General features: G+C 41.0%; 1 protein-coding gene across 1 annotated transcript in view; it reads right to left on the bottom strand.

The window, feature by feature from the left end:
• LOC307233687 (ankyrin repeat and IBR domain-containing protein 1-like) overlaps positions 1–26,618 on the bottom strand; it is a 54,940-nt gene extending 28,322 nt beyond the window's left edge. The window contains exons 1-5 of the mRNA XM_080005069.1: positions 26,396–26,618; positions 20,732–21,032; positions 18,017–18,199; positions 12,512–12,629; positions 8,155–8,363 (exon numbers count right to left, since the gene is read on the bottom strand). Coding sequence (XP_079861195.1) covers positions 8,155–8,363; positions 12,512–12,629; positions 18,017–18,199; positions 20,732–21,032; positions 26,396–26,583 — 999 coding nt within the window. The 5' untranslated portion in view covers positions 26,584–26,618. The remainder of the gene's footprint in view (positions 1–8,154; positions 8,364–12,511; positions 12,630–18,016; positions 18,200–20,731; positions 21,033–26,395) is intronic.
• Between the last annotated feature and the right edge of the window lie 554 nt (positions 26,619–27,172).

Raw genomic sequence — 27,172 nt, 5'->3', positions numbered from 1 at the left:
TGAGGAGTTTTACTCAACCTTAAAATCGGCCCTTTTCTTTACTTCAACAGCCCAGGAAAGCCAAACTCTATTGGGCTCGAGGATATGGCCAAAAATATTATCACAATATATATTTATAAACAATAATAATAATGCTCAATTTAAACTTTTAAGATTCATGGCTTTAAGTTAAATATTGAATAAATAAAATAATATGTAAACAAAAAATAGATAAATTTAAAAAACAATAATAAATAATATATAAATATATTATATAGATTTAAATATATAATATAATCATCATTGTTGTCTGAGAAGTCCAAAAAGTTCCTAAATCTGTGCTCTGTGATTATGTGCGGGGACGTTTGGAGCGGACCAAGGGCCGCTCTCTGACCATGTGAGGTCGCGGGTTCTTCCTTAAATGGCTCTCCTTTTCCCAGTATGGGGACGCACCGGGCTCAGGTTGGGAGGAGGGCGAGTTCCAGTTCAAGTTGGTGTTTAAGGAAGACCCACTGCATCAGTTGCTGCTGCCCGGTGGGAGAGCGCCGTGGCCGTGGAGAGTGTGGAGGAAGCCCGGCGCACCTGAACCCCAACACTGATTAGAGGATCGGCTGTTCGTCTTACATGCTTGTTTCTCGGCTGTACAACTGGCTGTTTGTGTCACATGGTTGTCCCTCTGCTGTACGGTTGGCTGTTTGTGTGGTGTCTTTGTAGATAGAGGAAAAGGGACTCAAAAAACTGGACTGAAAAAAAATCTCATAAATTGATCATCGTTATCATGGAAGATTTTCTCATGAAAATCATCAAGACCGTTTTATTGCCCAGCCCTCCTCAAAGTTGAGCATATTTTTTAATTACAAACATGTAGACCACTAGGCGGCACACTGGTTTATCAAAGCATAAGCAAAACAAAGCAAGAATGCCAAGGAATCTAACTTCACTACATTAGTCACTTAAAACTGGCAATGTTGATTCTAGTTTTAGACCGTTCTTTGTGAGCGATTCTTTTAGACAAAGAACAGGCCTCCTTTGTTTCACATGATTCAGGGCTCTGCTTTCATAAACAGACCAGGTTTTGTCAACAGAGAAAAGAAACAATTACAAGAGAACAGCTCACTATATAATCTATGAAGGTAATTCTGGCCAAAATCAAGCTTGTCAATACCTTATATTTTAATGTTCAGAATTTTCTAATTTAACTACAATATTCCAAATCATTACTAAACTCCAAATGATTGTAGCTTGAATGCCAAATTTAATGTAAGTCAGTGTAAACAAGGTTTCCTTACTTTTAATAAGTTCTTATTTCATTGTGTCTTCGAAAACACCAAATAAATTCTGTTTACCACAAAAGGCATTGTGCTAGATGCTAGCTAGCCCACACCAAGAAGACAATCCCTCCCACAGCACTAGGCTAGGCTACTTATTACAGCTTTAGATTCATTTCCTCAACACCCACAGATACAAATTGATACAACAAGAAAGATGTGTAGACATATTCACTCCCTACTGGTGACGAGATACTGAGCCCTAAAAAAATACAGAACACAATGACATACAGAGTGAGCCAGTGTACTTCAACAATCCAAGTATTGATTTGTGAAAGAGTTGTTTGTTGTATAACCAACTGTAACCTATAAAACAGTGCCTTCAAGTGGAACTGGTCGATTGGCACAGTGAGCTCCAAGGCTCATCTTTTCAACCCTACAATAAAGTGGTATCGTCTGGAAAACAACCATTATCTCCTCCAGTGAAGGCGGTGATACAAAATCAAGTCTAAATGTCCATGACATCATAACTTAACTTACAAAGTAGCACAACTTGTACCGTATCAGTTTGATATTGTATACACATACATACATACATACAGAGCTTTGACTATGACTAGGGGCAGAAAGATGGAGGCAGTCGTTTCAGAAATGGAGACTACAGACAAATGGGGTGTAAGCAACTTTGCGTGGGGCATGGGGGTCCTGCCTAGTCTCTCTTTGGTTGGATGGTTCTGGTGGTATTGGTCTGCTGATTGTAGGGATTTTTGTTCCTGGAGCGGGATCAGTGTGGTGATTGTGTTTGAGATGATTTGGTCAGAGTGTAATGACACTGCAATTAGGTTTGGTGCACCACTGGTTAAAGCAGGCAGAAATTGTAACCTGATGGGAAAACTACAGTTTGCCCGGAAAGCACTTGAACACAATGACATACTAGGTCAGGTTGAGAGGCGGAGGTCGGGGTTTGGGTCAGATAATGAGTATAAAACTTGGAGCAAGGCTACATCGTCAAAAGGATAGGTAGATGGTTGTTCGTCAGATTCAACGTCAGGAGGGTTAGAGGTGCGAGGTTAGTTTCGTTGGTATAACAAGGTGAGTGGATGAATTGGGAAAGTGTCGAGAGGGGGAAGCTTTGATCACGAGATTTGTGGAGCATGACCAGTCGTATTAAATTCCTCAGTGTGTAGGTGAAGATGCAAGTTGTCCTTTGTGTAAACATAGATTTACTACACTAAACATTTTGTCAGGTTGTAGACTTAGTATAGAATAGGGTCAAGTTCATAAGCGAGTCAAGTTTTCGTGTAATCGAAACATGCAAGATTCATTTAGGTCCTGTTAGCAAAAAATATATAACAATTGACTTGGTACGGGAGGGACAGAATGTGAGTGCAGGCCCCAGGAGACCCGTAAAGAACCGGTGGCACAGAGAATGAACGGTAGCAGTTGGTTTAGTCACTGAGCAGGTCCGTACTGAGGGTGGTAATTAGTGATCAAGGGTATCGACCATGGCCATGTCTGTGCAGTGCTATAGCTGGCAGTTATGGAGTATTTGTGCATGTATACAAGGAAGTAATCATAGTGCATGTATACATGAGCTTGTCAGATGTGGGGATGGAAGAAAGTGGTTCTGGGACAACAGAACTCAAAGTTGAGCCTTCTAGAGGTATATTGGGCCTAAATTCAATAAAACATTGGTGAAAAAGGGTGCCCACTTGAAAACCTCAGCGAAATACTCACGTTGGTGTTTGGCAAAAATGGGCTTCTGTATGTAGCCCATTAAAAAGCACAAGGAATTCACAAGGGTTTTTTTCTATTTGTAACTGCTTTTCAGTGAATCTGTTTCAAATTGCACTTTAACCTTTTATTATTCTCTTTGTGTCTGCATTCAGACTTTTAATTCTAAGTCTGTAATAACAGTCAGACTGAGTTTTTCGTTGGGTTTGAGACCAAGTGGGTGTGAGTTTGTTGGAATGTTGGTATAGTCTTGTGGCGGCATTAGCTCAGGAGGTAGAGCGGGTCATCTAGTGATTGGAAGAATGCCAATTTGGCCACCAGCCCCTCCTGGTATCGTGCTGAAGTGTCCTTAAGCAAGACACTTAACCCCCAAACTGCTCTCGTTGAGCTGGTGTGCGCCTTGCACCGCCGCTCCTGCATCGATGTATGAATGTGTGTGTGTGAATAGGTGAATGTGAGGTACAGTATGCACTGTAAAACGCTTTGAGTAGCATGTCTAGAAAAGCGGCATATAGATGCACCCCATTTACCATTGAATAGAGAATAGTAGAGCCAGATGTGTTCATATAATCCCACTGATTCATAAATCGTAAGTGATCTTGTAAAGAACATGTTAAAACATGTTCAGTATTTGTGGTGTTGGGGTGGTGTGGTTTAAGCAGCCACACCTGTTTTTGGTCCCGGTAATTGGGCCCAGGAACTGGGTGGCCGTACGCCTGTTGGTCGTTTGGGCAATCAACGAGCAACAGGTAAATCCCACATCCCCACACACATGCGGGAGAGCCTCTGACATGGCGTGTCAATAAACTGGTGTGTTCACAACATCTCTGCCTGTGTCTCGGTCGGAGGGCCCTGAAAACGGCTTGTGGCAGGCGGATCTGCCACAATATTACTGATGTAGACCCTGCTGTTGTTGTTTTCTGCTGTTGTTGCTGCTGTTGTTGCTGCTGCGGTTGTAGTTGCTTTTGTTGCTGTTTTTGCTGATTTTGTTGTTGTTGCTGCTGCTGCTGCTACTTTTGTTGTTGCTGTTGTTTCAAGGTTGTTTGTTGTTTTGAAATTACCAGCTGACAACTATGTTCTTTTTTTTTTTTATTGTATTTCTTTGTAAAGCGCATTGTGTTGCCCTGGTATGAAATGCGCTTTATAAATAAAGTGTGACTTGACTTGGCTTTAAATTGCAAATATAATTTATATTATATTTATATGGTACTTGCCAATCCAAATAATAATAAATTCTAATCTTGCAAAAAAATTAAAAAAAATAATAAACGACCGACTCTTCTCACTGCCGTTCACTGGAACTCACCATGCATTAAACCAACTGAATCAAATCGAACAACTCCTTTTAGTGAGTGACTCGTCCAGAAGCGAGACTCAAAAAAGAGTCAAACTTTTCAGTGCACTAGGAACAACCAGAGCAGATTCTCCGCTGCAGTGACAGCGATAAATACTTAATCTGCACAATTTTGGAATATTGTCAGGCGATAAAATATTAATCCAATCTTTATTTTTACCTTATATTTACCAATTTACCATGAGGTACCTCCAAGCAACCGACATTTTTTCTTCTTTCGCTCTATTTTTTGAGCGTCAACTACGTAATTACGTTACATTACGTTCGTATCGGGTTTGAGTATCAGAGCATTTTTATGAGTACTTCAGTACAGTATCGGGGGTTCAAATTTGGCACAGAATCTGAAAATATATCTGATCGGCCAGTCTCCGGTCAAGGCCGATCAAGCTGAAAACTGGCTGATCGATCAGTGCGTCTCTATTACCAAGGCTTTATAAGTTAACATTTCAGTCACATTTTGTGATAATTACTCCATCACTTCCATTTTACCTCAGCAAATCAGCGTCGGTGGATAATAAAGTACGGCTGCGCTCAGTGCTCTGCATATCAGTGGATGTTGAGTGAGTGAGAGGGAGGGGAGGGTTTACAGAACCACAGGTAGGAGCATCCGGTCCAATCCGAGGGATGTACCGTAATTTCCGGACTATTAAGCGCACCTGAATATAAGCCGCACCCAATTAATATTTTAAAAATATTTATTTTGAACATAAATAAGCCGCACATGTCTATAAGCCGCAGGTGCCTACCGGTACATTGAAACAAATGAACTTTACACGGGATGTAAGAAACACGGTTTGTAACAAAAATAAAAATTTAGCGGTAAACAGTAGCCTACCAAGAAAGTCATTGGTCACTATCTTCCTCCTCCTGCGCACTGAAACCACTGAAGTCATCTCCTTTAGTGTCGGAGTCGAATAGCCTCAGAATTTCTTCATCTGACGTTGGATTGTTTTCATTGTCGCTCTCGTCACTTTCATCTGGAGGCAAATTCCCCGCTGAGCTCATGCTGCCCTCTTCAACACGCAGCAGACCAGCCTCTCGAAACCCGTTGAGGATGAGTGGATTTTTTGACAATGCCCCACACTGTCAGGACCCACTGGCAGACTTGACCATAAGTTGCTCTTCGCATGCGGCCCATTTTAGTGAAGGATTTCTCCCGACTTGTCATCCAAGCCTCCCACTGAACACGGAGCGCCACCTTAAATTCACGATTTTCAATGATGTCGAGTGGCTGCAAATACTTTATTGTGCCCCCAGGAATCACAGCTGGAATTGAGTTCGTCCTCTTGATGGCTTCTTTCTCAGAATCTGTTATGTGGGCCCTCACGCTGTCCAAAACGAGCAATGCCTTGTTCCTGTGAAAGAATCCTCCCGGTCGCTTGCCGTAACACTCCGTATGCCATTCATGCATTAGGCTTTCCATCATCTATCCTTTCTTGTGACTTTCATAACAATTTCTCTCGGGAATTTTTCTTTTGGCATCGTCGTGCGTTTAAAAATCACCATCGGTGGAAGCTTTTCTGCCGATGCCGTGCAGCTCAGAACACAGGTGAAGTGCGTTTTTTCATGCCCAGTCGTTTTCAGCGTGACATGATTCGTCTTTCCTGTTGACAGTCCGCGTGAGAGGCAGGTCAAACGTCAGAGGAACCTATCCATATTTATGATGTCGTGCGGGCCGAGGGAATGCTCCACTATCTTTGCATCAGTGAATTTTCGGAAGTTTGAAACTTTTTCCTTGTAGTCGGGAGGGAGCTGCTGACACAGACTCGTCCGTACCCTGATGGACAGGCCTTACGTCTCATTAATCTGAGACACCACGATGGTCCACCTCTAAAATCCTCAAACTTCATTGCAGTGGCGATTGTTTTGGCTTTCAGTCGGATCTGCACAGTTGAAACACCTCGGCCGTCTGCTCTCTGTGTGTTGACCCAGTCTTCAAACTCATTTTCTAGTTCGGGCCATCTGCTTTTCTTCCCTCTGAAAGCTTTTGTTGTCTTTTTGCACCGAGTCAGTTCCTCACGCTGCTGTTTCCAACGTCTTATCATCGACTCATTAAGGCCAAGCTCCCGTGCAGCAGCTCTATTTCCTTTTCCAACAGCCAGATTGATCGCCTTTAACTTGAAAGCTGCATCATATGCATTTCTTTGTGTCTTTGCCATGATGAGGGTGATGAAATTTCTACCATAAATGATGGTAAGTTTGAGCGCGCTCGATTTAATCCAAACAGTAACATTGTTTCACCTTAACCCGTTCGACAATTTCATTGGTCTAATGAAAGCTTCATGCCGCCAAAAAACTGAGCACCATCACATAATGTGTTTTTTGCTCAGTTTTTTGGCGGGATGAAGCTTATGAAAGCAGGAAAAATCCATATATTGGCAGCGTCATTGGATAAGCCGCGAGGTTCAAAGCGTGGATAAAAAGTAGCGGCTTATAGTCCAGAAATTACGGTAGATTAAATACCCAATAAATTAACGGTATTGTTTCGTGATTTATTGTTTTCTGTAATTACATTACATTACATTTAGCAGACGCTTTTATCCAAAGCCACTTACAATTGTTCAATCACCGATGGACGCAGCCATCAGGAGCAATGAGGGGTTAAGTGTCTTGCTCAAGGACACTACAGCATGCTAGCAGGAGGAGCTTGGGATCGAACCAGCAACCTTTGGATCACTAGACCACCAGCTCTACCGCCTGAGCTATATACAGTGGTACTTACGAGTTGAATTCATTCCGTGACAGAGCTCGTAATTCAATCTGCTCGTATAGCAAATCAATTTTCCCCATTGAAATTAATTGAAATGCAAATATTGTATAAAAACATAAAAAAACATAACAAAAGAGAATGTGTAGATCATTTTTGCCTTCTTGCAGATGATACCCTCCTACGAGCTGCTTCTCCATCAACCACACCAACAGCAGATTCTCCATCTTTTCATGGACAGCGGTCCGCAGCCTAGAAATTATTTTAACACCCTTGGCTGACGTAATAACCTATATCATCTCCTTCTGCTTCAATATGGTACATATCGTAGAAGTACTATGCTCGTACTGCCTCGCCAATTCCATCACACGCACACATCGCCCATGTTTTTCTATTATTTTGCGCTTTAAGTCAATGGACATCACCCGCTTCTTCTTCTCAGCACTTACTTTTTCCGGACCCATGGTTTGAAAAAAAAAAAAATTGGCAACATAACTGCACAAAAAGCACAAATCGCGAACACAAAACACAAAAGAGATGCTTCCACGCTCAGGTAACCACGTGAAGTGAAGGAGTGAGACGCGGGATGCTGGCCGCATTCGCTCGCCACGCCCACCACGCGGCGGTGCACCTGAAGCTCGCTCCTCGTAACCCAAATTTTTGCTCGCAAGTCAATACAAAAAATCAACGGAACGACGGCTCGTAACTCGGAAAACTCGTATGTTAGTCCGCTCGTTACTCAAGGTACCACTGTGTGTGTGTGTGTATGTGTACACACACACACACACACACACACACACACACACACACACACACACACACACACACACACACACACACACACACACACACACACACACACACACACACACACACACACACACACACACACACTTTTTTTTTTGCGTAGATTCAGCTGGAATTTCGTACCTGCGAATTTTGACCCAAGAATTGTGTTGTTGGTTACACAAAATGTGTGCAGGTTGGCAGGTCTGCTATAATCAGGAAATAATTAGAAAGGATCTAATAACTGCCATGATACTCAATAACTCGGTATCCAATTAAGAAAATTGGGATTTTTGGTTTGGCTTTGTTACTTGTTTTCCTCTCACCAAAGTGGCGTCAACATCAGCAGGGGTTAGGCTGATCTGATCTGGAGAAGTGATGGAGGAGTGGGCAGTGCGTGGCGTCCTGGGCGAGGGGAGGGTATCCCAGGCATTGTAGCCGCTGGGCGGAGGGTTGGGCATCAGCACGCCTGAGCGCTGGCAGCACTCCTCTGGGTTGCTCATCCAGGCCTCCAGAAGCTTCTCTCTGTCCCAGTCTAGGTCGGCGTAGAGAGGTAGAGAGAAACAAAAAGTAGAAAATTTAACATTTAATGAAAGACAAAGAGAAAAACAAACCCCCTGCAGAGAGACAAAGGGTGGTCGTTTCAGCACAAAAAACTGAAGTATATTAAAAAAGTTTGATGAAAGCCTTGAAATGGACTAAACAATAAAAAAGAAAGGGAAAGCGAGCAACCACGCATTTCTGTCTTTTAAATCAGTGGAAAACCTATGCGTTTGACCATCAAAGGAAGATGGAAAACCCAAAATCCAGCTCACTCTGAGCCCAACTAAGCCGCTCCGAAAGTCAACAACGCACTTCCATTGCAATATGCTTTTAGCTCAGGGTTTTCCTCAGCTGGTGAATAACGCATTAGGATCTTCAGACTACAGTCTGAATCACTGCATTACGCAGCCCAATGGATGCCGTGCCATAAGTGTAGGCTCCCTATTTTCTCTATTTTTGCGCGAGAGGTCTATCATATTTTTAACTGCGCGCATCTACGGGAGCCTCTTCCGTAGAAACACAAGATGAAACTACACAGAAATGTTTTTGTAAAGAGTGCAATCAATTTAAATGTGTTTTATATGAGTCTGCATTGTACCTAGACCAAGAGCTGCTGTGTCCCTTTTTATTACAAATTTCTCTTCAGACACTCTCTCTCGCTTTCAATCACACCAGGCGCTCGCCTAACTTCACTCTCTCCTCTTGTGCCACACTGGCTCTCTGCCGGGAACGCGTCCCCTGGACACTAAGGATGCAGCGGTACTCGGTATGTTATCAAACCGTTCGGTACGCCCCCTACAGTTCAATATGCACACATGAACCGTGGTATTTCAGTATCACGTTTGAAGTCCACCAGGCACGTTGACGTGGTGTGCTGTAAGTGATACTTACTATAAAATCCCCTGTTGCAGCTCCGCTGGCTACGTCAGATGGGCAGCATTTCCCTATCTTTGCAGGAGGTCTATCTTTTTTTCTAACTGCACACAACTACGCAGCCTTTACATAGAAACACAAGATAAAACTACATAAAAATGTTTTGTAAAGAGTGCAATCAATCAAGGTGTACAGTTGGAAAATAACCACTGCGATGGCCGTGTCCCTCTTTATTACGGACTTCTCGTCACCATGTCGTTCACGCACGATTTGATTCTATTGAACGGCCGTGATCAGCTGTTCGACTGTGAAGTTTTATTTCAAGAAGTTATTTTACTATTATTATTTATGTTTGAAAAATAGAGTTTATAACTGTTCTACACAACAATAATTAACAGTTGTATAGTACTATTTATTTTTTTATTGTGAAACATTTTTTAAATATCATACAAATAAATAAATAACAAAAATGTATATTTGAATTATCCACTATCCTGGACACCTCACCCAGTCAGATGAACTATTGCAAATGATACCAACAACCAATAAACTTGAATCCCCCCCACCCCCACAGTCATAGAAACCCAGCATTACACTATTAAAAGTTATTTATCACAGACGACTATAAAAACATTTTTATACTTTTTAACTGGATAACTGCAATACTTTGTTTAACTTAAAGTGTCTGCAGAGATCATAGGACATATTGTAAGTCTAAACAAGATCAACATGTAATGTAATTTAAAAAAAAGTAACAAGCAGAAACCACAAAGATTGTTTTATATTTTCACAATAGACTAATAAAAGCATTGGTGGCCAAACTGTTTGTTAAAAAAGATTCAAATCTCTGTTCCAATACTCTGTACGGCAACATCGACACATCTGAGATGATTCACAACGTAGCCGGCAGAGCCGGTGAAAAAAAAACACGCTCCGCACCCGTAAGCTGCACTAAGGGCCTGGTAGACTTCTACCATTACAGCAAAAGCCGGTTGGAAAGTAGGAGTAAAAATGTTGAAAGAGTTGAGTCCAAATTTCACCATCCCCCAATCCCTCCCCACCTCCCCCCAATAAAGGCCCTCGTGTAGAATCGGGGGAAATTACCCTTTCACCACCGCAATGAGGCCATTATCAGCCTAGAAACACATTTGCCGGCCAATCGGGCAACTTAGACTGTATATGACCTAGTTTAGATAACGAATATTGCAAAAATGTCCCGCACTGAAATGCAATTGAAGCCCATTAATGGACGCAGCCCTATCTTCCCCGCTTTTGGCAATTAAAACTCTTTGAAACAGAAAAGTTTTCACACAAAAAAAAAAATCGAAAATGAACTCAGGCGATGGAAAATAGTTCAAAGATGATGTCGGCAGAGTAGGAAGGACACAGAGACAATGCAGGAAAGCAAGACTGATATCGTTTGCACACCAAAATTAGCGGATTGAACCGGGTTTTTTTTTAACCCGAGTCAACCTGTTGAAAAATAGGCGATTAATTCTGGTGCGTCATGTTCGACGTCACAAACCCGCCAGAAAAGGGGCGTGTCATGGTTCCAGTGTGATTGGGAACAAAACAGTAGATGAGAGCAACTTGACAGCAACTTAAACAAACAACATCTGTAAAAACAATTGTAAAACTTGGGAACAAAAAGGCGAGGACTGGTGGGGAGCGTGGGGGTTCTCTGCAGTGGTCCCCACGGTGGTGTCCCCACGGTGGGATCCCCACACTCACAATATTTTACAGTCCCCCATGTGGAAAAAAAGTCAATAACTTCTGATTTTGGATTCTAAATGGGATATGAAATGATGGAATGATACATGGATATTCCTGTCTATTAATAACACACGTCGCATCGCGCAGGTAAAGGGGTCAAAATTAGCTGGTTGACCCGGGTATCCTGTTCACATCAGAGCCGATCAGAGGTGGAGCAGATAAAGACCCGGGTCTAATGCCGGGTCATCTGACCTGGGTTTTTCATTTTCCAATGGAGACAAATGCCGAATGTAAGCGGGTGTTACCAGGTTTTTGGTGCAGTGGGAAAGGGGTATAAATTATGAGTTTAATGGAATTGGTGGAAATGTAACTGGTAGAATAAGCAAAGTAATTGATGAGAAATTAGTAATTCTGCAGGGTTACATTCCTGGATAGCTTTAAGAAGAAGAAAACATGCTGGAATGCGCCCTTCCTATCAGTGAGACAAACAGACAAGCAGTCTGTTAATAGAAGTGATCAAATATAGCAGCGTTCTCCGGTCAGCCTCTCCATCTTTTGCTCCCAGAAGTCTTATGTAGCACACGGCCGGCCGGTCGCTCAGAGACTCCACTGATTGCAATTCAAATCAAAAACACTCTTTTATAAGCTTTGGACACAGATAATCTGGGTTACACCAAATATATTTAGAAGTGGATTATTTTACTTATTTTTTATATTCTACTTCTTTGAGTCCTCCGCTCATATAGGGTTAGTGTCTAGTGGTTAACCAAAGCCAGGTGGAGGAAATATATAAATAAAAATTAGTAGCCCAAGGCTGCAAATCCAATCATAACTGTGCTATGAGTTGGAGGAGCATATGTGGGGAAAATGTGAGACTAGAAAATGATGTCTGGGACTATAAGAAGCCTTCAGTGATTGTTAATGCGGACGTACATGCCCTTAAGTGTGTTAGGTGTGAAGTTATGTATTGACAGCAAATAACATGTGAACTGAATGCCTTCAGGAAAAATAACACTGTGTGTCACACATAATGCTACCAGCATAACTTATGCTTGGGGCCGACTGACCACAGGGTGGAATGAAAGAAAAAATAAACTTTATTGACAATAAACCATTGTCATTGTCCAAAAAAAGAGAAAGGGGAAAAATAAATAATGAAGCTAAATTACCAACAAAATTTCACTGAACTGTCTCTAAACCTTGCCAAACTCCAAAAATATTCTCAAAATAAGGAAAGATTATTAATAAATTATTATTATTAAATTAGATTTCTTGAGTCATCAGTCTGCTCCTTTCTTTAAAAAGCCACGTATTTCGACTTAAAACATATATATATATATATATATATATATTTTTTTTTTTTAAATGCACAGAAAACTACATTCCGCATTTCCTCTTACAATTAGTAGGAGTAAATTAGTTTTTGATACTCTTTATGAGGTATATTAAATGCTCTATACTATAAAAGCAGTTTTGTCGGTACCCTAAGAGCATACATTTTTGGTACCCGGCCCTGTTGACAGTGTGTGTGTGTGTTCATGTGTGTGACAGTACCATGAGCCCGCAACAGAGCCTCGGCGGTGAAGAGCGGGGCCTGCAGCATGTCGGCGGTCTCCACTATCAACATGTCCTTCAGCCGTCGCAGGTCCTGAGGCCTCAGGCCCTCGTACAGCTAGGAGGGAGAAAGGGGGGAGAGAGAGTTAGATCAGAGTGGGAGTCAAAAGGATGGGAGAAGTTTGAGGAAAAAAAAGGATATTAATGAAGGAGAAAATATTAAATAACTCACAGTTCCAGTATGCACGCACGCACGCACACGCACACACACACAGGTTATAGGCCAACGAAGATAGGAGTCACATGGTCCCAAAGAAAACACTGTTAATCTTTGTGTGTATGTGTGTATGTGTGTGTGTGTGTGTGTGTGTGTGTGTGTGTGTGTGTGTGTGTGTGTGTGTGTGTGTGTACTTGCGTGTGTTTTTAAACAGCACAGCTGCAGTTAGACACGGTGCGTCGCTCAGCTGATTGCCAGCAACAAGTAAAAAGTGTTGGACTAATGTCAAATAAATGTCAAAAAAGTCTCTAAAGGCCGATAAAACCCCACCCCCCAAAAAAGTCAGTTGAGCCTTTTGACGTCAATCCTTCTCAAAATGTCGCAAGAAAGGAAGGCACACAGCCAAGCACTAGCATTTAGACAGTGAGCCAAGCGAGGTGGAGTTCAGAGTCCTCTACGCTGTATGCTCTAAAAAGGTGAATTCAACAACTCAGCTTTCCACAAATTATCAAGCAAAAGGAGCCTGGCACAAAAAAATAAAGGAGAAAAATTGAATAAAATGAAAAATAATAAAAACAGCCGGGCTAAGTTTACAGCCCTTCTATCTACACCATTAATTTTAATGTTGTTTCTGGATCACATTGCAAGCAGGGCACAGCCTGTAGCTCTCTGCTTAAAAAGCCATAAGCCTCAGATACAGAGCAGGGAGGATTTGGTTGTATTTGTTTGGAGCCTGTGTCATGATAGCATCACCGTTCGTTGTGGCAATACAAAATTAAATTCAAGAACTTTCACGTACTGTTTTAAGCACTACTTTTTCCTTTTTCAAGGACTTCACACAAAACAAATGTCAATTTTCAAAGTGATCTTTGCGTAATAAAACCTAATTTTAGTCACTTTCTCATCTACTATTAAGTATATTTCCAACCATGTATGATTAAATTAAAATTTCCTTGGCATTATCTATGTCATTTCCAGAGTTCAGCCCAAGAAGAAATAGACCTACTACCAGAGAAAAAACAAGATTTTGGAAAAATATATAAAAATATGTTAAGCACTTCAGCACTATTAGCACACAGGTACTATTTTCCAAAGTATTCCAGTAGGGAAATTCAAGCACTTCAAGCATCCCAAGGACTTTGTAAGAACCTTGTAGTATGATATGAATGCTATACAAGTTTTTAGAAAGTTTGGAAAATATTATGAGTAAATATTTTTTCAACATTATTTGTTGGACATAATTGAATGATGAAAATGTCACACAATAACCATATATGCTGCTACATGATGGCGAAGACAGTGCTTTCTATGATGCTTATGTACCGCTAAACTTCTCAAATACTGGGGGAAACGAATAATGAAGTAGCCCAAGAGAAAGTGTTTTGAAATTGTATTTTTTTCAGTCAAAATGTATAAAAACTACTATTACTTGGCCAGGTATACAAGTGTAATTTTAGTAGCACAATTTATTCTATGTCTTGATACACATATATACGGAATAAGAAATCTGAGATGAAATAATCGAAACCAGGTTCATCACAATATGTTGTACATTGCAAAATGTAAAGAATTGCAATATTATCTGGAGTTGTACCGATATCAGTATCAGAAATGCCTCCGATACATCTAAAAATGCTGGATCAGGTATCGGTGAGTATGGTAAATCTATGCACCGATCCAATATCATGTAATTTATCACGTGATGATTGTTGTTTAATAATGGAGACTGCTGCCGGAACTGTAGTCGGAGCTTACACCATTTAATCAACAGTTCACAACAGAAAAGCAGTCACATAAAGCAGACAGTCACAAACATTAGCGTAAAGCAACACTGTCGCAAACATTAACGTAAAGCAACACTGTCGCAAACATTAACGTAAAGCAACACTGTCGCAAACATTAACGTAAAGCAACACTGTCGCAAACATTAATGTAAAGCAGACTGACCGTCACAAACATTAGCGTAAAGCAACACTGTCGCAAACATTAACGTAAAGCAACACTGTCGCAAACATTAACGTAAAGCAACACTGTCACAAACATTAATGTAAAGCAGACTGACCGTCACAAACATGAACGTAAAGCAGCACTATTGCACACATTAACGTAAAGCAACATTGTCACAAACATTTACGTAAAGCAACACTATCGCAAATATTAAGGTAAAGCAACACTGTCACAAACATTAACGTAAAGCAGACTGACCGTCGCAAACATTAAGGTAAAGCAACATTGTCACAAACATTTACGTAAAGCAACACTATCGCAAATATTAAGGTAAAGCAACACAGTCACAAACATTAAGGTGAAGCAGAACTGCACTGTCACAACAGTGCCAGACGTATTCCTATATTTACTTAGTTTTTAAGTTGCTGTTGCACTACTGTTTATACTTTACTGCACAATTTGAAATTTTAATCGTCTTATTTCACTAAATAGTGGCTGAACTTTAACAGTTTTTTAAACAAATGTATTCTTTGATTTATTTATTTATTTTATTTTCTAGTAATGACTGACTGTAAAACTAGATAATAAAATAAAGTTCTACAGCATGCATTCTCTGTATGTATTTCAAGATTCAAGATGTTTATTTGTCAGATACATATAAAAACTTTCATACATATATGCATTGAAATGTCTTTGCAGCACACCCAGAGATTATGCACAATAAGCACTAACTGACAAAATTGCTAACTAATTAACTGACTAACCAGACTAACTGAACTAACTGATTCCTAAAACGTAATGCAGTTAGTGAACAGAATAATATTTGTTTAACCAGAGTCAGGCCATACAACAATGATAGCAATCATATCATAGCATATCCATACAGGGTTAGTATAGAGCTGTTAAAAAATATAAATAAATTTTATATATATATATATATATATATATATATATATATATATATATATTCCTCCCCTCTCCCTAAACATTGGTATCGGATTGGTACTCTGTATCGGAATCGGTAACCGGAAGAGAAAAATGGTATCGGAACATCTCTAATATTATTGTATCAGGAGCATCATAATAACATTGTATCATGAGATTCCCGGGCAATTCTCACCCCTACATTGAAGACAGAAACTATTTGGGATCAAACTTTGGCATAGCCACCTGAAGATTGTTGAATTTAACCCTCTGAGGTCCAGGCTGAATTCAGAGAAGTGTTTTTTGATTTTTGTGTGGTCTGATATTTATCTAAATACAATCAACTTAACACACTCTAACTCCAAAGTGGTTGATATATCTTTTTGAAGGAAAATGACAGCTACATTGATATACCATCAATAGTTTGGTCACTATCATTATGCACTTTTAGATAGATCTAAAACACACAAGATATAAGGAGTATGTTTTTGTATTTTGTGTTGCAGCCAGAAATGTTGTCATAGCAAACACTGGAATACATTGACAAACTGTTTTGTCAATACAAAAGTTGTTCATCAAGGTCTTGGGTATATAATGAATTCAAAGTAGTTGATGGAATCTGATGTCTAAATAGGTAAAAACAAGGTTTTATCACAACTGTTCACAACTTTCAGTTGACCCAAGGTGTGAGAGGAGTCATTAGCTCATGACCTGAAAATTCATGACCCCTGGTGGGGGCCATGAGAGGTGTCGTTTGCAGCAAGCTGGGCCCTCTCTCTGTCAGACTCTCAGACAAAGGAATGAGGCTGTAGGCTAGTGGGAGTGGGGACAGTGAGCAATGCCAGAAATGGAAGAGATGTTTTTGGTTTTGAAAGATTTATTGAAAACATCACACAAACTATATACAAAAACTCAAATGGTTTTAGCTGATAGGTGAGAAGAGCGACTCTAGAACCAACAATCACGTTTAAGTCGATTGAAAATTTGAATTCATGAACAAAATATATTTATATATACAGTATATATTTATATATACAGTATATATATATATATATATATATATATATATATATATATATATATATATATACAGTATATATATATATATATATATATATATATACATACATACATACACATATATATAGTATATATCTATAATAGGAGTAGGAGCATGTGGTCTTGGCCTGCTTGCTGGTGTAGGTGCAAGATGATCTTCTGTGGCAGCTTGTCGAGGTGCTCTCATACTATAAAAATGAATTTAAAAAAGTGTAAGGAAATGTGATATTTACATCAGACATATCTCTACAGACTACATTTGTCACACCTGGAAGGGGAATGCCACATATAACATACAGCTCATCAGCTAATGGACCGGACGGACCGAACCGGACGGACGGACGGACAGGGCAATACACTAATGCAAATTCATTGGAAACATACCTTCGTCTAGGCAGATTGTGTGGCTGTTGTGTGGCAAATTGGAGCGGGTGTGTTTGTCAATGTAACCAGAAGTAAAACAAAAAGGTTGTAAGATACAGGCTAGGGCTAAGTGGAGAGGAGAGCAGAGCTGCATAAAGGCTGCGTGCTACTGTTTTCAGCTTTCGCCTGGATGTGCTGTACAATGCTAAGCTTGCCTAGCATTAGAAAAATATAATCTCTTTACCCTGTAGCTACCGCTAGTAATGCCGGTAACGTTAGCTAACTTGACAGTATTGCGGCAAACAGGATTCCATGAAAAGGACTCTAGCTGGCTTAGCTAGCTACTCATCCACCCAGCACTCTGGCTAACTAATGTTAGCGAAAAGGTGTACAAGACGCATAACTGATTTCAAAGTTAGCTTGTGCTCGTAAAAAAATAGCTACTTACTCATCGTCAGGTATTAGGTCCTCAGCTGGGTCAATTCTCGATTCAAAATGCTGTCTTTCTCTCTCTGAATCTTTCTCGGCCTCAGGACATGATGATTTATCGAATCCATCCACACTTCACACTGGCGCTTGGCAACGGCCGCGTCATAGCAGGGCGCACGTCATTATGCAAAGCAGCATCAGATCTGAATGGAAGGATGTAGATCCAGGAGCCGCAAATCCATGACATGATAAATAGGTGTCGGTTTGGAAAGACTGATAGAGAGAACAAATGCAAGGTCTAACTTAATGCCGAATCGAACCTAATTTTAAAACGAAAAGGAAAGTCGCGATTCAAAGGTTTCTGGCAACTTTTTCGCCGTGCGCATATGATAAAATCACGCAGCGGTAGAGAGAGATTTATAAAACAAAGTCACTTTTTTTACCTGCAATCGCGCAGGCACGATTATCGACCTGAGAGGGTTAAATAGTAGGTTAAGTTCAGTATTGCTGTGTAGTGCTTGTAACGTGTCGAAGGGTTGGGTGGAGGGGGTTATGACATTTTGTACCTCTCGCCGGTCGAGGGCGGCGTACTCCGCCTCGATGCCCTCGGCCTCGGGTGCCAGGGAGAAGACCATCTGGGACTCCAGGCTGAGGGCCAGGTCCTGGTGGTGCCGCTTCTCCGCACAGTCGCACGGGGTCTCGCGGTCCTCATTCTCAGCAAACAAGTCCGCCTCCCTCTGCATCAAGAACTGCCCGGAGCGGAAGCGGAGGGGGGAAAAAAAAGGATGGTTTCGGTTACAAAAAAAAACCCCCAAAAAAACACACAACAAAAAGGGCCTGATTGATATTAATTCCATTCTATCATTTCAATGTTCTGAATAAATTTGAAAATGTCACAAATGTATTCAAATACTTAATTTCTGTATTAGCTATGAAATATTTTTGTAATTCTCATTATTTATAAAATGTCGACATATTGATATAGAATCAACTCGTGAGACTGAGAGACACACACACACAGTATATATACACATTATATGTGTGTATATATATATACACACACACACACACAGTATATATATATATATATATATATATATATATATATATATATATATATACACACATTATATGTGTACACACACACATTGCAGTGATTAGAGGCAATCACTGCAATCAAGCAATTTTTGTAGCTCTCAATGAGACTTGTGCACCTGTCAACAGGTAGTTTGCACCACTCTTCCTGAGCAAACTGCTCCAGCTGTCTCTGTTTGGAGGCTGCCTTCTCCAGACTCCATGTTTCAGCTCTTTCCATAGTTGTTCGATAGGATTCAGATCAGGACTCATAGAAGGCCACTTCAGAATAGTCCAATGTTTTGTTTTTATCCATTCTTGGCTGCTTTTAGCTGTGTGTTTTGGGTCATTATCCTGTTGGAGGACCAATGACCTGCGACTGAGACAGAGCTTTCTGACACTGGGCAGTACGTTACGCTCCAGAATGCCTTGATAGTCCTGAGATTTCATTGTGCCCTGCACAGATTCAATGCGCCCCGTGCCAGACGCCCCGTGCAGCAAAGTCCAAGTTCAAGTTCAAGAGATTATTTGTCACAAATATGCAGCCCCAAAACATAACCGGGCCTCCTCCATGTTTCACAGTAGGTATGGTGTTCTCTTCTTTGAAAGTTTCCTTTTTTTGCCTGTGAACACAGAGCTGATGTGACTTGCCAAAAAGCTCCGGTTTTGGCTCATCTGTCCAAGGGACATTCTCCCAGAAGCATTGTGGCTTGTCAATATGCATTTTAGCAAATTCCAGTCTAGCTTTTTTATGTTTTCTCTCAAAAGTGGAGTCCTCCTGGGTCTTTTTCCATGGAGCCCACTGTCACTCAAAGAGCGACGGATGGCGCGATCAGACACTGATGTACCTTGACCTTGGAGTTCAGCTTGTACCTCTTTGGAAGTTGTCCTTAGCTCTGTTTCTACCATTCGCACTATCCTTCTCTTCAATTCTATGGTCAATGTGCAGTGTGGTGCACACGATTATAGCAAACAGCAGAATGACTACTTTTCTCCATTTAATTAGGTTGAATAACTGATTATAAGATTGAAAACATGTGTGATACCAATTAAAGAAAACAGTGAGTTAGAAATATCACTATAATCCAATTATTTATAATCTTTTCTAAGGGGTGTCAACAAATCTGTCCAGGCCATTTTAGAATATAATTGATCTCTTTAGCAATAACTTGTCTCTTTTCACAATTTCTTTGCTTAACTCTATGACATACCAAAGGCATGCAGGTATACATGATGTATACATTGCTTTTAATATCATCACTTTTCAGGAGGAATGAAGCATTGTTTCAATGAGCTGTAAGGGTACCAACAAATTTGTTCACATCTGTATACACACACACACACACACACACACACACACACACACACACACACACACACACACACACACACACACACACACACACACACACACACACACACACACACACACACACACACACACACACTCTTGCCATTTTCCGTTGACATCTCTCATCAACAAGGCGTTTTGTCCGCACACCTGTCAATGTTTTTTGTTTTTCGCACCATTCTAATTAAACTCTTGAGACTGTTGTGCGTGAAAATCACAGGATATCAGCAGTTACAGAAATACTCAAACCAGCCCATTTGGCACCAACAACCATGCCACGGTCAAAAACACAGAGATCACATCTTTTCCTCCTTTGTGATGGTTGCTGTGAACATTAACTGAAGCAGCTGACCAGTATCTGCAAGGTTTTATGCACTGCCTGCCACACGATTGGCTAATTACATAAATGCATGAATAAGTAGGTGTACAGGTGTTTGCCTAATAAAGTGCTCAGTGAGTGTATGTTGTAAAAGCAATTCAGGATTTTTCTTTATTATGTTACGATTTGAATAAGAAAACCAGGGGGAGTATCACAGGTTTTCAATTATAGCGATTTTTTAAAGTACTTCCCAAGCATTTTAGTACTAAAGGGGCTTTTTTCAAGGAATTCTAGTACTTCCAATTCCTGAGGATGAAATTGAAGCATTTCAAGTGCTTCATGGACCTGGTAAGAACCCTGAATAGAGTGTGGAGTTGCTGCGAATATTTAACAGAACCCCTCGTCGAGGGGTAGTTTTGAGCAGGCAGAGCAGATAGAAGGTTTAGACATCGTAGATGAGGTTGGAAATAAAGGCTAACAAGAGAAAAATACAGTGGCCGTTTTCCTTCCTGGCTTATTCTAGGCCCACCCACTGACCTCCACACAGGTCTTCATGCCTGAGGCGGCGGCATAGTGCAAGCAGGTGTTCTTCTTGTTATCGGTGGCATTGACGTCGGCCCACTCATACTCGCCCTGGTCTAGCTTGCCGCCGGTCCAGGCCAGGATAATCTGGAGGCAGTCAGCACGGCGGCGCTCATCCTGGTGCGGCCGCGAGATGCGTGGCTGCAGGGCCCCTTCTGCCGTCAGGATCTGGGGACCCATGCACAGGAGGTGCAGGGAGGTCTCGTTGTGCATGTTGCGCTTGTTGGGGTTCCCATCCTTGCTTAGGAGGAAATACCTGGGGGGGGTATACAGTAATTTTTCAAATGCTGTCCATCTATCCTTTCAGAGCAAGAAGTCTGGAAGGTCAGAGTTATTTCACTACTGCAGACCTGCCAACCTTGGGAAAATATTGTGAACAATAATAGTGTAATGGGAGTCTCTGTGGCGTTTCAGTTACTGCAGCTAAATGACTCCATCAGTTATTCACACCGTAGTCGTCTCGTAACAAGGCCAATCACATCGTATGCGAGCTACTACAGCTCACTATATACAGTATACAAATTCATCTCATTAGGATATACCCCTTGAATTTCATCATCTCGTAAAGTTACCGAAAATGTTTACTAACTAGAGATGCACCGATTGCAATTTTCTTGGCCGGTTCCTATTTTAGATTTTCTATTCAGTCTGACCTGCAGCCTGACAAGAATACATACATATACGGTACGTACGTATACGTACGTATCACAGGATCACTCACATGATTGGACAGCTACACATCAAGACTACTGCTGTAATTTTCAGTTATCACAATAGTGAGATTGTTGATTTTGACACTGTTTATTATTGTTCATTATTCACTATGGAATAGGCTTGGGCCGATTTACGATTAAATCGTCTATCGGCGATCGACTCCACTGATCGCGATTGACATTGATGACAGACTCTCTTTTTTTTTTTTTTATCCACCATGAAAAATCTGAGAATTGAAACGGTGTAACTAGTTCAACGTGTTCTGAAACTGGAGCAGAGAGGAAGAGGGGAAGAGGGCAGAAGAGGAAGAGATGGGAGAGAGCGAGGGGGTAGAGGCTCTCCCCCTCTTTTTTTAATTTAAAAAAATAAAATACATTTTAAAAAAGCAAGCCTGATAAGATAATAAGAAGATATAGAGCAGCACGTACCTGCCTCTCTATATACAAATGTTGCGATTCAAATATAGAAATATATAATATAATCTGATAGAGAAAGATTTTGATTTATTTTATTTCCTTAGTATCTTACTTGTATGGAAAATAAAAAACGTAAACCTAACTCAGAGAACTGGAGCGAGGTTTTTTTTGTTTCTCCTCCAGACAGCGGTTCACGCCAGCTCCCGTGACTGTCTTTTTATTTTACATCTCTTAATTTTTGTTTGTTTTCTACATGTATGAAACAAAAAAAAGAACTGAGTTATGTGACTGTCCAAATCCTTACTCCGTACTGTTCCAAAAAAACCTGTCAGTCCCAAAAGTCAGGACGCACAACGAAGACCGCATTTGCCACATTACATTACGTTATATGCACGCACCCACCCCCGATAAAATCGTATAGATTGGATTTTTGCATGATCGCCCAAGTCTACTATGGAACAATAAAAGAACATGAAACTGTCACTGAGTTCCAATAAAATTGAATATGGGCCACCAAGTTTCTGTATAATGCAACTCACTGAGTTTTAGTAGGGCACAAGATATAACTAATATGGAAACATGTAGTTCAAACTTCAAATGAAAGTCTCTTTCACTTTAAGTGCAAATATACATAGATATTATATTTATACGGTACTTGGCAAATAAATTGCAATCATTACAAAAAATAAACAAATAAAATAAATGGCCAACTCCTCTCACTTCCGTTCACTAAGTCCTCCTTCACTCAACATGCATGAAACCAACTGAATCAAATCGAATGACTGGAGTGACTCGTCAAGAACCAGTTCTCAAAAAAAGAGTCAAGCATCTTATATATAAAGTTGTTGTTTTTTTTTTTTTGCATAGTTTCAGCCACCTAGCGTGGCACCCCGGGGTGGAGAGGTACAAAAGATGCACGTGTCAGCGATGTGCACGCCAGCGACGGGGTGTCTGTGATCGGTGCACCAGGACAGTGTGTTGTGGTGTGGTGTGTAGATGGGCAGCCACACCGGACCTGGATCTAGGTGATTGGGTCAGGGTGGCTGATAGGAGCCCTGTCATGACAGGGCTCCCATCCTGAGTGTGTGTGTGGATGGGGGTTTAAACCAGCCACTCGTAAGCCCAACCAATGAGCAACTGGTATGCAGCCACTCTGACCCAATCACCTAGATCCAGGTCAGGTGTAGCTGCTCAAACCATCCCATCCACACACCACCCAACGTGTATTTTTTATTTATTTTACGTCTCCTTATGGAATGGAAGAAGTGCGTATGGAATGAAAGCGTGCGTAATGGGGACAGCATCTCCATGACTCTCTCACCCTCTCTCTCTGCGCTGCCCCCGGTGAGACACAGGGCACGGTGCGCTGTGTAGTGTGTATGCATCTGGCAGAGCCTGTGCGCACTATTTTTATAAAAAAAAGCATACATTTCTGCTGAAACAGTGCTTATTTTGTAAATGTTAATTTTTAGATTCAAACAATTACAAGGCTTGAAGTTAAATCAACCAGTGAATATTCTACTGCGATAGGTTATATCTTTATTGAACTATTGAATTGTAAAAAGAATGTTATTCATATCAATTCATCTAATTTCATGATAACACACAGGCCTGGCCTACAGGAAAGAGTGGTTTATATGTTGACTGTATCCGATACTATAGAATGATTTATGATTTATTGCTGGTCGGAAAAAAATAAAAATAAATCGCAATAAGGTTATTTTCCCAAATCGTCCAGCACTAGTTAAATGAGATGAGTGGAGGGAGGGAGCGGGGGAGGAAGGGGGCTGGAAGCTCTCAGAGAACCATCCTGTTCTGTCCCAGCATGCTACATTCCTTTGCGCTGCTAACAGATGGCTATGTGGAGAAGGGGGCAGGTGGGACAGAGAGACATCTAGAGAGACGAAGCATCAGTGACGAGGCGGCAACACAGTTTAACTGACCGAGGAGAGAAGCACTATGTTATTGTAGACGGAGCTCAAAAGGTGAGAAATGAATGGGCACCACGAAAGTAATAACCACAAAAAAAGAAAGACGACACCATAAAATAAATTAGTCAATTCCTAACTTATCAACTTCCTTATATAAATTCATGGTTGTGTGTATAATTAAGATAACCATCAATACACAATCCAGTAGAGCCAGTGGATTGGCCACTAGAAGCACATTTAGTCTGTGACGCTCAGTGACTGAAAACTCATGCCGCAATCTTAACGGCGCACAGGAACTGATGTCAAACCGCAACTGGCAATCAAGCTTCGTAAAGTTTCCACACATTGTGGCTGTTGGGATTTTGCCGTCTCGGTTAGAGTATAATGGTAGAAAAGAAAGCGCAGTACATCATTTTCAGTACATCATCTGGTGTTCATTAAATTACGTCATTTAGCAGAGGCTTTGTCCAAAGCATCACATCACAAACATTACATCAATATTTCAGGGAACAAGTCTAATAAAGATACTAAATATTAAAATTTGTTTGTGACTATGGTGGAATTTAATTGAAGAGGAAAATGGTTGCAGAACTTTGAAAACAAAGTATTGATATTACAGAACTGAAACAATAGAATTTAATTGTCTCAGAGTGTCAGTTTCTTTAACCCAGCCCTATGTCCACCACTGTTTTCACAAATACAAGTATAGCTCCACCAGCTAGTTTTGTTTACAGTCTCAACAACACAGGTGATTGGGACCTATATCAGACCTACCAACCTTAGGAAAATGTTTTGAGTACCGCAATAGTGTAACAGGGAGTATCTGTGTTTGAGATACTGCAGCAAAATGACTGCATCAGTTATTCACACTGTAGCCATCTCGTAACGAGGCTGATCACATGGTATGAGAGTTCCTACGGCTAACTATACAGTATATACAAATTTATCTCATTAGGATATATCCCTTGAAATGCATCATCTTGTAAAGTTATCGAACATGTTTACCAACTAGAGCACACTTTGCAATTTTCTTGGCCTCTTCGATTTCTGATTTTTTAAGTCTGACCTTCCGATTCTGATTTGGGGCGATTTATAATTTCATTCAATTGTATGTTCATAATAAAACATTGACTATTAAATGTCTTTTACATTGTTGGCCGATCATTTTGGCTTTATATCCGTGATAGGAGAAATCACATTTTCTCATCATTTGGTCTCATTGGGTACATCTGCTGTACGTCAATGACAAATACATCACGTGATCTGATCACGTGGACCACCGCTGCAATTTTCAGTTACAACAATAGTGAGATTGCTGATTTTGACACTGTGTTGAATATTGTTCGTAATTCACGACGGAACAATAATAGAACATAAAACTGTTCCTGAGTTCCAATAAAATAAATGCAACATGGAACAGTAACTGAGTTCCAATAAAATAGAATATGGGACTGTCACCACGTTTCAGTACAAAGCAACCTGTAACTGGACACAAGATATAACTAACACGAAAATGTCCAGGTCAAACTTCAATTGAAAGTCTTTTCTATATAAGGTTTATTTGCACTTAAAAGTGCAAGTATTCTTATATATATAAGAATATATATATATACACACACACACACACACACACACACACACACACACACACACACACACACACACACACACACACACACACACACACACACACACACACACACACACACTATGGTACTTGCCATTCCAAAATATCATTAATAATTGTAAATTGTTGTCGGGCTGTAAATTTGACCGGTACAGAATTGGTTATATCTGATATCTGACACTGATTGGCCGGTCACCGGTCATGGCTTATCAAACTAAAAAACGGCCAACTCCGGTAACCGGCCAAACAATCGGTGCTTCTCACTTTTTATATGTTAACATTACGGTAACATTTTTGTGCTTGATTATTACTCCCCCACATCTCATTTTACCTCAGCAATGCAGTGTTATCGTGGATAAAAAAGTACAGCTGCGCTGTTTATCAGTGGATGTAGTTTAAATACTTAATAAATGTACAGTATTGTTTTGTATTGATTGACTGTTTTCCGTAATTTAATTACAATAATTATAATATATATATATTTTTTTTTTGCGTAGTCTCAGCTGGCATTTCGTACCTTTGCGTATTTTGACCCAGAATTGCATGGTTGCTACACAAAATGCGCGCAGGTTGGCAGGTCTGCTATATGGTAGCCGTAACGCCAATACAGATAGGCAGGTTGAATGAGCCCCTTCAATGATATGGGTAGCCTAGCGTCCTAGCATGGGAGGTTTTGAGCGACTTTATAGGTTTTTTTTTAGGGGCTATGAAAGCAATTGAAGTCAGTGGAGAAATTTATTAGCTCTAATACAAAGCTTCTGGTAAAATTGATGTGATTGCCAGTATACAGACTCATATTGAGGTAAGAAACACATGTTGCTTAGTCAGTTTTTGTTTCATCAAAACTGAAAAACAATGAAGCCACACACTGTTAGGGATGTTATTAGCTGTGTGACAGTGTGTCTGTGTGTTTTTTTCCTGGTTTCCTGACCTGAGTAGCCGCGTCATGGCATGCCGGGCGGCGTAGTGGAGGGGCGTGTTGTGCTGGTAGGGCTCTCCGTACGTGGCATTGGGGTCCAGAGCCTCCTTGAACTGGAGGTTGCTCTCGTACAGCTGGCAGGCCAGGACCTCGTCCCCGTTGAGGAGTGCCTTGCGGAACTTGGTCGCAGTGTTCCCCATCTTCCGCCCCTGCCGCCCTGGAGGGGGGGGCGGGGGATTCGGGTTCCGGCCGCTGCAGAAGCCTCAAAAGTGCTCTTCAACCTCTCCGTGCACGAGTGGTCAACATGTCGCGTATGCTGAGGAAAAAAAGGGTTAAGAAAATCGAAAGTGAAAAATAGGATTTAGACTCGTTGTCTGAGGTCTTTTGTCTGAGGTCCCGGAGACACTTGCGGCGTTAGTTGGAAAGTTATATTTGAAAAGGCAAACTGCAGAAAAATCCTGATCTTCATGAACTCCGGTTGATAGTTCAAACAAGCGACGACTCCCTTGAGATGAAATTCTCTCTCCTCACACGTCCCCGTCAACAACTGGACAGGAAAAACAAAAGCAGACTGCATCTCCCGGGCTTGGGTTCTGCTCCTCCGCAGCACCGAGCCCCAGTGTCACCAGTTTATCGTCGGTTTTATTTTGCATGTTTGTTTGTTTGTTTTCATTCCTCCCCATCCCGCTTCGGGAGGGACCGGACACCGTGCCAACCAAAGAGCGCTCACACGGCGGGAGGAGGGAAAGACTTCCTACGCCATCACCAGGGGCTTCCGCCAAGGCCTGC

This window comes from Zeus faber, assembly GCF_960531495.2.
Source record: "Zeus faber genome assembly, chromosome: 8".
NCBI lineage: Eukaryota > Metazoa > Chordata > Actinopteri > Zeiformes > Zeidae > Zeus > Zeus faber.
The sequence above is the reverse complement of the archived record's forward strand: the minus strand, read 5'-3'. Positions and strand labels throughout refer to the sequence as shown.